Source organism: Cynocephalus volans, chromosome 10, assembly GCF_027409185.1.
Source record: "Cynocephalus volans isolate mCynVol1 chromosome 10, mCynVol1.pri, whole genome shotgun sequence".
NCBI lineage: Eukaryota > Metazoa > Chordata > Mammalia > Dermoptera > Cynocephalidae > Cynocephalus > Cynocephalus volans.
In genome coordinates, this window is record NC_084469.1 from 74,117,823 (window position 1) to 74,130,686 (window position 12,864).

General features: G+C 52.9%; 1 protein-coding gene across 1 annotated transcript; it reads right to left on the bottom strand.

Moving 5' to 3' along the window:
• Positions 1-884: 884 nt before the first annotated feature.
• Positions 885-12,864, bottom strand: ADGRG3 (adhesion G protein-coupled receptor G3). Its single transcript, XM_063112906.1, has 11 exons — positions 12,779-12,864; positions 10,725-10,863; positions 9,023-9,169; positions 8,057-8,191; positions 7,507-7,546; positions 7,278-7,378; positions 7,012-7,124; positions 4,301-4,581; positions 4,009-4,102; positions 2,494-2,768; positions 885-997 (listed from the first exon to the last, which is right to left on the bottom strand). Exons 3-11 carry the CDS (start codon positions 9,152-9,154, stop codon positions 885-887), a joined length of 1,284 nt encoding a protein of 427 aa, XP_062968976.1. The 5' UTR covers positions 9,155-9,169; positions 10,725-10,863; positions 12,779-12,864.

Genomic DNA, 12,864 nt, shown 5'->3' on the forward strand with positions numbered 1-12,864 from the left:
TGAAACAGGCAGTACCTGTCAAGGTCCCGCTCTACAGGAGCTCAGATTCTGGGGGTGGAAATGCCCCTCCTCTGCTCAGTGAGCCCCCTTCCCCACCCTCGCCTCGGGCCCACACACTGAATGACCAGGAGCAGGTGTGCAGAGCACTGAACTGTTTGTCTTCCACCCCCATGATAATGACAGCAGATCAGAGGTCAGGCCACCCATGCAGCAGTCAGAGTGGGGAGTGGGGGGGTTGCTCCAGGTAACACCCCATAAATGGTATTCTCTGAAATCCAGTGTCCCCGGACAATGGAGGGCTGGCTGCCCCCTGAATGGTGGGGTTTCTTCCATGAGGATGGGCCCTGGTGGATGGGCAGAGACCAGGGGCAGGCTGGGTGCGGGAATCACCCCCCACCCGAAAACAAACCCCCAATGCCTGGAGAGAGGGTGACCTTTAGAATGCCCCTCATGGGTATAGGCAGCTAGAGGGTGAAGTTGTGGGAGGGCAGCGAGCAGGGGGAGGAGGGGAAGAGGCTGGGGGCTCCTTCACACGGCTGTGCCAGCAACAGACTCCCTCTTTGGGCTCAGGCACTTGCTGTATCCAGCAGCGGGTGATAGCAAAGAAACGCTGCTGGGCGATGAAGGCAGGGTGTGGGGGTGAAAGCATTGCTCTTTGCTGGTGGGGGGTGGGTCTCAGGATTACAAGAACTTGAGACTCCTGCAATCCTGGGTTTGTGGACTCTGGGACCCATAGACATGTCTGGATGGGACCTTTGAGGCCACGTGGTCCAACGTGGTCCCCATCTCCTTCCTCCCCAGCCACAGTCAACAGAGATGGAAACTGAGGCCCAGAGGTCACACAGCACATCAGAGCTTAGTTCAGTGTGCAGGGCTGTGGCTTCCTATTCATGCGACATGGAGTGGGTCAGGTCCAGTCGGGCAGTGCCAGAAGAGGAGGACGTGGTGCCCTGATTTGGGAGGTAGAGGATGGCGATCCAGCAGAAGATGAAGACACCTGTCAGTGAGGAGGGGACCTCGGTGAGCCTGGGGCGGGGCTGGTGGGGAGCAGGCAGCCAGGACGGGTGGCTGCCAAGAGGAGAACGAGCTCCATGGTAGATGCTCAAGGACTTAGGAAAAAATCAGGCAAAAATGAAACCTACTCCTAAAGAGTAGTAAGTACAGAAGTTGACTTTGAAAAAAAACTTTGTGTGTGTTTAAAGGAAATGTATAACTAAGACTACACTACAATGAAAAGTATTGGGAAGGGTTCAGTGGGCAGTTAAAGTGTCCCGAAGGCTCTGTTGTGTTTGGGAGGAAGGCAGAAATACCGAATAGCTCAGACTCAGTGGAAACTTGACTCAGCAGAGTGAAGCATGCATCTTAAATATTAAGGTCACCTCTGAAAGAATAACGACACAATCTGCAGTTTCAAGGATCATCTCTCTCCATCCCCTGGGATTTTCCAGATGTGAACTCATAATTCTTTACCTGGGGACAGTCTCCGATGGCCTAACAGTAATAATTTCTATTATTATTAATATAGTTTCCACATATTGAGGACCTGCTGGGTCCCACACATGCATTGTCACAGTTATTCATTGTGAAATCTGGTGACATAAGGACTGGGACTGTCTTCAGTTCAGAGACGAGTGAGGATCAGAGTAGCTGAGTGGTTTGCTGGAGTGGTGGGTGGGGCTGGGACTTGAACCCAGGTCTGCCTGGACCCTACTGTGATGCCACAGTCTCATGGGGCACTGGAGCCAGCCTGGTCTTGTGGGCTTGCACCTGCTGCATCTAGGACACCTGGGTTCCTAGTGACTCCTCTGAACAGAATGAGTCTTGTCACTCCCTTCTTGGCTGTTTCCCCCAATGCCTCTTTGAGGGGTGTGTGTGAATGGGGGGGATGAGGAGCAATGAGAGCAGGTGTGGGAAGGAAATTGTGACCCACACCCTGGGCTCCTTCCCCTCTGCTGGGGTCTCAGAGAAAGGATTCTGTGGGGACGGGTGGCAGACATAGCAATCACTTCCTTCCTACCTCCATAATCCTTAAAGACTCGCTCAATATCATGTGGATGTCAAATCACATGACCCTGCCCTCCCGGGCACAGTTGACTGGACCGGAGATGGACACCTGATCTGGAAGGTCATGTAAGGTTGAGGTGGCCATGTTGGTGGCCAATTTGGGCCATGGGTAGTGATGGGCGAGCAGAGAGAGAATGAAGGAGTTTCTACAAAGACTGGATGAGAGACTACACAGCTCCAGAGAAAAAGATGGAGAAAGCATCTGCTTTGGTTTAGGTGGTTTTTCCTGATCCCGGTGCCAGCTCCCATGACGTTAGCCAGCCTTCTACCTGGATCCTTGAGAGAGCCCTGGATATTTAAAATCAGTACCTTTGATCTGAGCTAGCCTGAGTAGAATACTGTCTCTTGCAAACCATCCTCTCTCTCCCCTCCCATCACCTCCTAGTGCAAAAAAGGCAGCCCGTCTCCACCCCAGCCCAGGAGCCTCACCTTGAAGGGAGTTGAAAAATGCGAAGACATAGATGGTGGACAGGCCCAGGGGCGTGAGGATGGCCAGTCCCCACGTCATGCCCAGGAGGCTCGAGAGGCCCAGCACGGTGAGGACCCCCTTCCAGGGCTGCCTCTGCTCCTTGCCCGCAGTGGCACTCGACAGAGTGAAGATCTTCCAGGCTACCAGGGCCAGGACCACAGCGCTGACGAGGAAGGTGATGAGGAAATAGCCATGGACGGTGACATAGAGGGCAGTTTTCTCATGGAACCAGCATCTGGAGGAGGTGGATGGTCACCCGGACTGACAGGTAACCCTGGCCGGCAAGCCCCAGCCAGTCTCCCTGGCTAACCTTTTCTGATCGAGAAGCTGCCTCTCTGCATTTCCACCCATCAGCCACCTGCTCGCCTGCTGGGTGAGGGGCCGTCCCCAGGCTCCAGTCTGGGGTCTCTTTAAACCAGTGGCAAGAAGACCACATTAACCACAAAGATGTATTTTGTTTGCCCCACATTCTGTTGTAAAAAATCTGAGTTAGTGACCACCCCTTAAAATTAGGAGGTTTGGAATCATCTTCCAGATTTCTGCTTCTCTTGTAAAACCATACCAGAGTACTTCAAAAGTTCATATAAAGAGCTGTATTATCTTTTAATTCTCTTTTTTCATGAATGTTTTGAAATACCCATGTACACCTGACAGCTCTGTGGATGCCCTCCAGAAGGACAGTAATCAGCAGCCAGTAATGGGCATGTGACTCTGCAGTCCCCACCCGGCCCACCACGTGTACTTGTTACCTACCAGCTGCTGTGGCCCCTGCTTTTGAGACCCTGGGGACAGGTCCAAGGCCCCATCAGCCCCTCAAGGCACAGAGCCACAGGCCCAGGGGCGGGCGCCCTGGGAGATCACTGACTGGGTGGGAGTCTGGAGGCTCAGCTCAGCTCATCTGCTCCCCGCACTGCAGGGGCAAAAGGCCTAAAAGAGCATGCGGATCAGCTCTCCCATTGTACAGGTGAGGAGACTGAGGTCCTGGGAGAGGAGGGCCTTGTCTAATGTGACCCACACAGCAGTCAGGAGCAGAGCCTGGACTTGACCTAGGGCTGCTGCAAATGGCTGGGCAGCTCTGCACAAAGGCACCTGGCTGAGGGGACAGATGGGGACTGAAGTCTAGCACACCCTCCACTCACCAGGCTGAGCACCTGGCACAGGGAGGGGGTAACTTTTTCCATTTTGCCCAAAGGTGCCATATGGGCTAGTGTTGGCTCAGGCTAGAGTAAAGCATCCTGCCTCTTGCTCCAGTCCTCTGTCTCCCTTCTTGGGCTTCCTCTCTCACTTTACTTCTTCTCTCCAGGCCTCAGTTTACACCCCTCTGTGCCATGAGCTATCTAGATCTGAGAATCCTTCCAGCCTTGACATACTTGATCTCTCTGCCTGGGATTTCCTCCTCTCCATGCCTTTCTCCAGACTTGATATGTGAAGCCAGCAACTTGACATGCCCCCTGCTCCCCACAGCAGCCACTCACAGCTCCAGCGAGGTGCGGTTCTCCTTGTCGCTGATGGTGTATCGGCCATAGCTGTTGGCACTCCCAGTGCCGATGACTATTAGGGCAGGCAGGCCTGGGCATGCGGGGAAGAGGTACTGCATCACCAGGGCTCTTGGGACATGTCCTCCTCCAGTTCCCCCCACCCCTAGCTGCCCATCCCTAGGGCCCTGGGCTCATCTGAGAGGGGGAACCCCTTATCTCTCTGCCCAAGGCGATTTCCCTCTCTGCCCCTTAGGGCCAACCATCCCTTGCCCATCCAGGCAGCACCTACCCCAGCCCACCAGGCTCAGCTTCAGGTAGTAGTGCCCGAAGTAGGTGTTGAAGACCTTGATGGCGAGCAGGTAGAGATGGAAGGCCTCCAGCCCCATCCAAGTAAAAGTACAGAGCAGGAAGTAGTGGAAGATGGCACCGCGGGTCTGGCAGGCAGCATCGGACCCCTTCGAGCCACTCCCCACATTGACTAAGAAGGTTAAATTCAGGAGGAACAGGCTAATGCTCAGGGCCACATGGATCTTGGGGGCATCTTCTGACTTGAACCTGTGCCAGTAGAGCCTGGGGCATGAAATGAGAGACCCACAGGGCATCCAGGCCTGTCCATCCACCATCTGGGATCCACCCAAATGCCCATGGCTCTCCACCCCTACCGCCAGCTCCTGCCTGATCGTCCACCTTCCACCTCTGCCAGCAGCCAGGGTGAGAGCACCCTCAGAGGTACATCCAGGAGCCCTCTCATGGCCCACGGGCCCTGATGGGGTTCTAGGCCTGCCAGCCTTGCCCTTGACTTGATGCTTTAGTCCATCTGTGTAACTTGCAACTGCCTGATGCATCTGCTTTCTCACCCCTCCCAGACTTTGCCCATGCGCTTCCTTCTGTTCTCAATGCCTTTCCCTGCTCCTCGGCGCCTCCCACCTTCTTTGCCTGCCTGACTCTTACTCTGCCTTCAAAACTCCCCTGGACATTTCCTTCTGGGAGGCTGTCTCTGAAAGCCCCTTATCCCAGGCTGATTTAGAAGATTCCCTACAGCAAGTGTAACTCTCAACCCTCCCCTTTATCACATCTCTCCCCACGCTGTGAACTTGGGGGCCTAGCACAGTGGGCAGGAGGGGCCTTGGACTCATTGAGTGAGTGGATGGACAGGTGGATGGATGCGTGAGGCCTAGGATCTAGTAGGAAGAGAGGCTCAGAGAGGGACAGGGACTCGCACAAAGTCACGGAGCAGAGCAGGGGCTCCAACCCTGGGCTCTAGACTCCCTGCCCAGTGCTTCTCCCCAGGGCACATCTCCCTCTCTACAGACACCCCACTCTGAATTTTTAGCAAATCAGATCCAGAAGGGCTCCCATCCCTCAGCTGCACGGAGGGGGTGTAAGGGATAATGTCCACCTCACCTGAGATGCCAGGCCCCAACCTTGGTAGCTGGTGGTAATTTCTCCTGGTGCTCCAAGCCCAGCTCATGGGATCCAGCAATGCTGCCAGCTGGCAAGTCATGCTCAGCTTGTTGGGGATGGGGGCAGTGTCCTAAACCAATGCTTGGAGGGTATGGGGTGGCACCACTTACACTCATGGGTTGGTCTGTGATGGAGCGGCTAGGGCTGGGGGCCTACAGCCCAGGGCCAAATGGTGATGGAGGCCCAGAGGCAAATGGAGAAAGGTATTGGGAGCGCCCTGGACTTGGAGTCAGGAGACCAAAAGGCTGCTGCATGTCAGTCCTGGGTGAGCTTGAAGCTTGGGTGAGGCACCTCCAGGAGGCTGGGGGACCAGGCTCACCAGGGAGGCTACAGCACTCTCTGCTATTTCTGGCTGTCCTGTACCCACTCTCCTTCTTCTGGAGAGCCTGAGAACACTCTTTCCCACTCTTAACCATGACGTTTGGGAGAGAGGGGTGGTGTTTGATCCTTTGGGAGCGCAAATCTAAGAGCAGACACATGGCTTGACCTGGCCAGTGTGTTCCATCCCTGGACCACAGTGACCCACTCCATGGCATGGGCATCGCATGGGCACAGGATCCAAGCTAGACCAGGAAAACTCAACTGTGGTGTGTATACATGGGATGAAATTTCATAGACCAATACACACATGCACATGGGGGCAGTCTCATGGGCGTGTGACCTCTGCAGGGCCCTGTGCTCAGAGGGCCCCATGCTTGGTTTAATGCTCTGCTCTAGCCATCTTGAAATTTGTAATAATTTTTGATCAAGGGGCAACATATTTCATTTTAGACTGGGCTTTGCAAATTATATCAGTCTTGCACACACACACACACACACACACACACACACACACACACACACACACGAATGTATGTAAAAAATGGTGAAAACTGAACAAGGTCTGTATTCTAGTCCACAGTACTTTAACACTGTCCACTGCCTGGTTTGGATACTGTACCACAGTTATAAAGGATGTCACCACTGGGGGGAAACTGGGGGAAGGGACCACGGGACTCTCTGTGCTATTTTTGCAACTTCTTGTTAGTCCATAATTATTTCTAAATAAAATATTTATTTAAAAAAGACCTCAATTCTGGGACTTAGTTTAGAATATTCAGAAAGAAGAGACCTCCTTTATTTCTGCCTGAGCAGCTAAGATGCTGTGACAGAAGCCTGGGGCTCCCCGGGCCCCACGCATGGAGCTGCCTGACATGACCAACAAAAGGCAGAGAGCGAAGCACTGAGAGCCAAGGCAGACCAAGTCCTGGGACCTCTCTTGAGCCCCTGGATCTAGCCCTGCCTGAAGTCCATGCACCTTGGGTTTTTTAACTTCATGAACCGCACATTCCCTACTATGTTAAAGTAGTTGAGTTTCTGCCATTTGCAGCTGAAATGGCCCTGACACATTTCAACCTTCAGCCTCATGTTGTAGATGAGGAGACTAAGGTGTGGCGAGAATATCAGTGTAAGGCTGCATGACCAGGGTGCTTTATCCTGCCCTGCTGCCTCCACTGAGGGCAGGAGGGAGATGGGGGAGTAGGTGGGGTCACTCACCTCAGGACAATGTAGAGAATGATGGTGAAGGCCAGGAAGATCATGGAGACACTGCAGCCCGCCTGAGAGATGCGCGTGAGGGCCTGCACGGTGGCCCAGTCCAAGGTGGGCCTCTGTGGGTGACCCCCACCCCCAACCAGGGCCACATCAGTTAGAAGCCAGGCCCATGCACTCCAAAGGCCCTGGCCCCACCAGGCAGCCCCCTTCCCAGGGCAGGAGCTGGAAAACTCCAGGACTGCTAGGATCAGGGTGGAGTGGGCTATTACCAGCAGCAGGGCAAAGAAGGTCAGGTGGTCACAACGGCAGACAGTCCCGTTGGCTCTGAGCTCAGTGGAACAGCCCTCAGAAGCCCAGTCGCCTGTTGGTCCTAGAGAGGAGGCAAAGGGAACAGAGGGAGGGAATAGAGGAGGGGACTGCAGGGGAGAGGCCCAGCCCCCTAAAGGAGCTCTCCCCTCCCCACCTAGCTTACCCCAGAGAAGGTTCTCCAGGCCCTACCTTTCGTCACATCCCAGAATACGCAGGTGAGGGTCATGTTCTGAAACCAGAAAATGGGAGTCAGGGAGAAGAAGTTGGAAGATTGGGAGAGGGCAGGGAAGGGGACAAGGACTGCATGTCCCCGAGGGTCTCAGCATATGTGTGCATTAGTGCATTAGGTAGAAAGCAAGGTTCATGCCTGTAAGTCACACATGACAGTTAACTGCACCCAGGCCCAGCGTGCAAGGGGCATAGGTGGATATGGTGTGAGGCAGTGGATGGGAGGGTTTTCGTGTCTGCGTGTGCCTTTAGGGGAGCACTATGTGGGCAAGTGTGGAATGCTGCGTGCATGCAGGTGGGTTTGCCAGGTCCTTATGTGCACCTCTGTGAGCATGTCAGCAGGAGGGGGTCTGGGCACAGTTGTGTGCATGGCATTGATGGCCCCTCCTGAGTGGGTGTGGCAGGGTAGGGGGTGCAGGTCCCATGCAGGTCTGCTCAGAGCCTATATGCCCATGTGTGCCCACCCGCCTGTCTGCCCTGCAGTGACTCCAGACCCAGGTGGGGGACTCACAGGGGGCTGATGCTGGTGGGAGAAGGTGAGCTCTAAAGGCTCAGGCAGCCCGGTGACATGCGTTTGGCCCAAACTCAAGCCCACGAGGCGATTGTTCAGCACGCTGCTGCCATCCTCCAGGCGGAGGCGGGGACCCTGTGAGAGGAGATAGGGAGGCCAGGCAGTAGAAGGGGCTGTACCAAACCAACTCTGGCTGGGGTTCCTGGGAGCCTCAAGGACCCACAGCGCTTGTGTGGAGGGCGAGGGCGAGACCAGAGGGCCAGGGGGCTTAGGGGGATAAGGTGTCATGGGCAAATTTCATCCTGCTCTCCCTGTAATCCTCTGCTTGGGCTGGGCCAGGCCAGGCCCTACACTCCAGGTCAATTGGCCGCAAAGCCATGCATCTGATTGACTGTACTGCTGGCCTCCAGAACTCCTGTACCCTCTTAACTAGAGGGACACAGGGCCAAGAAATAGAAGGCAGTGATTGCTATGGGTGGGGGACCACACCAGCACTCAGGGGTACACGTCTGCACAGGAATGGGCACACACCTCTGGGTGCACATACCTGGTACACACTTTTGCAAGGGCAAGGGTACAATTGCTCATGTGGACATGATCACACCTGAGCATACATGATTGCATGCGCATAGGAATAGAAAAGGACACGCATGTTTGCACATGCACAAGGATACAAAAGGGTACATGAACACACTTGGGACACTTGTACAAGCTAAAGGGCACTGGTGTGTGATATGGCAGACATCTGATTGTGCATGAGCAGCAAGAGTCTGCAGTCCACAGACTAGAGACAGGGTCTGGGAAGACCATGGGATGTAGTAGAAACACTGTCAAGAGGCTCACCGCTGCCTCCATCGCATTGGCTCACTCAGCGGTCTCCAGTGAGGACAAGCTGGGGCAGGGGTCCCTGGTGAACTAGCATTCAACCTTAGAGCTCCCCTGAGTCCCCAGCAGGCCTCTCCTTACCTTGAAGAGATTCCCCATACCGATGTCCAGAACAGTTATGGCCAACCGGACCACAGACCTGTTGCCTGGCAGGGATCCAAAAAAGCTCTTGGGAAGTCGGACTCTGTCAGGTGGCTTGTCCTCACCCTTCATCACCTGCCTTGGAATCTGCAACCACAGACCCAGCAGCTCCCATCTTACCAGCCAGCTGTCCTGCCACTCCCCAGGTTGGGAGGGGAACCTGAGGCACGATGGTTGGAGGGGCAGAACCTGAGGACTGTCGGTACTGAGAGGCAGGACAGATGGGGCACAGTCCATGCTCAGCTCCTTGCAGGCTGTGGGCCCCTGGACAAGTTATGGCTCTCATGGAGCCTCAGCTTCCCCAATAGGGAGAGCATAGCTAAGAATGTGGCTGCTTGGCCATCTGTCGGGTTGAAAGTGGCTTTGAAGACACACTGACACCTGGGCCAGCTCAGTTTGCAAGTGTGGGAGGGCCGGCTACAGTGTGCATTGGGCCCAGGTCCTAACAGCGCCTGTGTTCATATAGGGCTTGGTGGTGATGGTGTCTGGCTTCTGACTCGGCAATAAATGGAAAGAAAAAAGACACCAGGAAGGAAGTTCGGAAGGGAGACAACAAGGTCAGAGATGGAGGATGCACCAATTCATACTGCACATGAAATCCTCCCTGCCCCAGCAGCCACCACCACCAAGATTTTAAAACTAAGAATGATCCTAATATAAAAATAAACTTCAGCAGTAATTACAAAGCATGTTTAGCTCCTTCTCCAACCTCACTGTTCCGCTGGGGCTGGTGCCCACCTCAGAAGCCTCCCATGTGCACTGGGACAAGGCAGGCTAGGAGTCAGAGCTGAAGGTCCCGACCTTCCTCTTCCTAGATCCTTGTCAAAAAGACATGTGGGGGATTTCTGGGCCAGTGTGTATCCCACGCAGAGGGCTCACCTCTGGGTGACATTAGAAAGGATTGAGAAAGTGCTATCTGTCTCCCAGACAAACCTAGAAGCACCTTGATGAGAACCAGCCTTACTGAACTTCCACCATCAGCTCCATTCCCTGAGGGAGGCTGGAGACTGGCCCTCACTGTACCAACCATTCCCTGGGCATTGCATCTGCTCTTCCTGATAATCTTGAGAGTGTGCAGCACCTTCAGTATTTTACAGATGGGGAAACTCAGGCTCAGAATACCTTGCCCACAACCACAATGGCTGGTAGGGGCAGAGCTGGGATTTGAACCTAGACCAATGTCCACCAGGGAGTCTGCCTGTTTAGCCCCTTTGCTGCCAGTGTTCCCTTTACCTGGCTTCAAATGTATTCACTGACGGGAGAGCTCATGGGAATTTTAGGCTTGAAGGAGTCTTAGAATTCATCTTTCAGATGAGGACCGCAAGGCCCAGAGAGGGAAAGGGATTTCCAGGAAGACATCTAGTGAAGTGGTGGAAAGTCCAGGACAAGAACCCAGGTCTCCTGACTCTCAATTCAGTGATCTTCCAGACGTCTCATCCCAGCATCTGGGCAATCTGTTGCCAGGACCCCTTATCCAATTAACTCACCAGCACCCACTCACAAGTTGGCAGAGCACTACCAAATGGGACAAAGAAGGGATAAGCTTTGATGGGCACTAGGCATATATGTTTCAGAACTGTGAAATATATGCCTGAGGAAAATAGGGTCAGAACCAGCCCATAGTGACAGGGGAGCTCTTCACCTGAGAGGGTTCCAGAGAGAAGTGCAGGTCTTCCGAGGTGTCTGTACTGATGTTCTGGACCAAAGCCTTCACAAAACACGTATTCACTCTCTCTGTCAAACTGTTCTCCACCAGGTAGTTTTCGTAGTTTAGCCAGAATCTGCAAGGGCCGAGGATGAGGGGAGGGGAGGATCTTGAGGCTCTGGGGATGACAGAGCTGACCCAGAATATCAAAGTAAAGACCGTGGGATCACTGAGAGAGGAAGAAGGGAGTCTTGGGGGCAATCCAAGCTGATCCTGAGGGATTCCGGCTAGAAGTTCCTCTGAGTGTTTTATGCTTGTCTTTTTTTGTGTGTGGTAAAATACATATAACATAAAATTTACCATTTTAACCATTTTAACGTGTGCAATTCAGTGACATTCATGATGCTGTGCAACCATCACCACTATCTAGCTTCAGAACATTTTTATCATCCTGAAAGGAAACCACATACCCTTTAAAAAATCATTCCCTTGCCTCTTTTCCCAGCCCCTGGCAATCACTAATCTGCTTTCTAGGTCTGTGTATTTGCCTATTTTGGATATTTCACACAAACGGGATCATACGATACTTGTGCTTTTGTGTCCAGCTTCTTTCACTTAACATTATGTTTTCCAGGCTCGTCTGCTGTAGCAAGTGTCAGTATTTCATTCCTTTTTGTGGATGAATACCATTCCATTGTGTGGATAGACCACAGTTCAGTTATGCATTCATCCACTGATGGATATTTGGGTCTTTTGCACTTTTGACTATTGTAAATAGTTCTGCTAGGAATATTAGTGTAAAAGCTTTTGTTTGAAGACGTGTTTAAAATTCTTTGGGGTATATGCCTAGACAGCACAAAGAGGAGCTCCTGAACAGCTTTTGGGTGCTAAGAAGCTACTGGGACAGCTGCAGGTTGGGATGCGAGCACATTCATTATTTCACTGAAATACCGTAATTCCATCAGATTGCTGTCCTAACGCCAAGCCTGAGAACACAGGGCTTTCATTCATTCTTTCAACGAATATTTATCAAGTACCAACTATAAGCCAGGTGCTTTTCTTAGTATCCCAGAAGAGTTACTGATCCAAAGTTGTCAACCAGCAACTTTGATTACAAGTGAGAGGAGGGGAGAGAGGCAGAGATGTTTTTGGAGATGGCTCTTGAAGATGTTGTACTCTAAACCCCTCCTCCCGCCCCCCTCCATCTAAACAGTCTCTTGGTCTTTTTGACTCGACATCATCGATCTCCCTCATCCCTCTCTATTCTCCAGGTGCACAGTGCCAATTGGTGGTGGTGGTTCAGCCCTCACTCTTGCCCAGACTATTGCAGTTGTCACCTTGTCACATCTCTTCCTGTATCACCACCGCTGTAGCCTTCCCTGAAGCCTGAGGAATCTTTCTCAAATGCAAAGTTGACTACACTCTTCCTGTGCTTAAAATATTTCATTGTCCTGCCCCCCCATTGGTATAGCTTACACGACCCTTCACACCTTAGTCTCTGCTAATATTTCCAGTCCTATCCCTCACCCATCCCATCTCCCACTGTCTCCTCCATCTCCCAGCACTTTAGTCTCTCACAATTGAAAGCATTGCAGTTCTCCCCCAGTACTCTGAAGCTCTTCTGCCTATATATATCCCCCACCATTTCCCGGGTTCAACTGGAAAACTCCTATGTACCCTTCAAAACCCTTTCATGGGTTGCCTCTGTGAAGCACTGGCAGACTTCCCATCTCTGAGCTAACCTGGTGCCTTGTCCGCACTTCTATATAATCACACTCTGGAGTCATCATCATTTGGGTCTGTGTCTGTCCCTCCACAACTCCCAAGGGAAGGGACAGGGACTGATTTATCTCTGCATCCCCTAGAGCATTAGGGCCCCTGACTGTCGGGGGGTGTCTGGGTTTAGAGGAATGTGGGTGTCAAACAACAAGGTGGAAGGGTGAGATAGGAGCAGCATTTGGAGGACCAAGGGGGCAGATGGACCCATTCCTTCCTAATAGCACCCTCTCAGGAGTCCCAGTTTACCACCCCAGCCCAGAGAGCCCCCTCACCTCTGCAAGCCTCCCACATTGCAGGAGAAACTTCCCCCTTGTCTACACTTTGTGAAGCACTTAGCCTTGTCGTTCAAGTTGAAGCT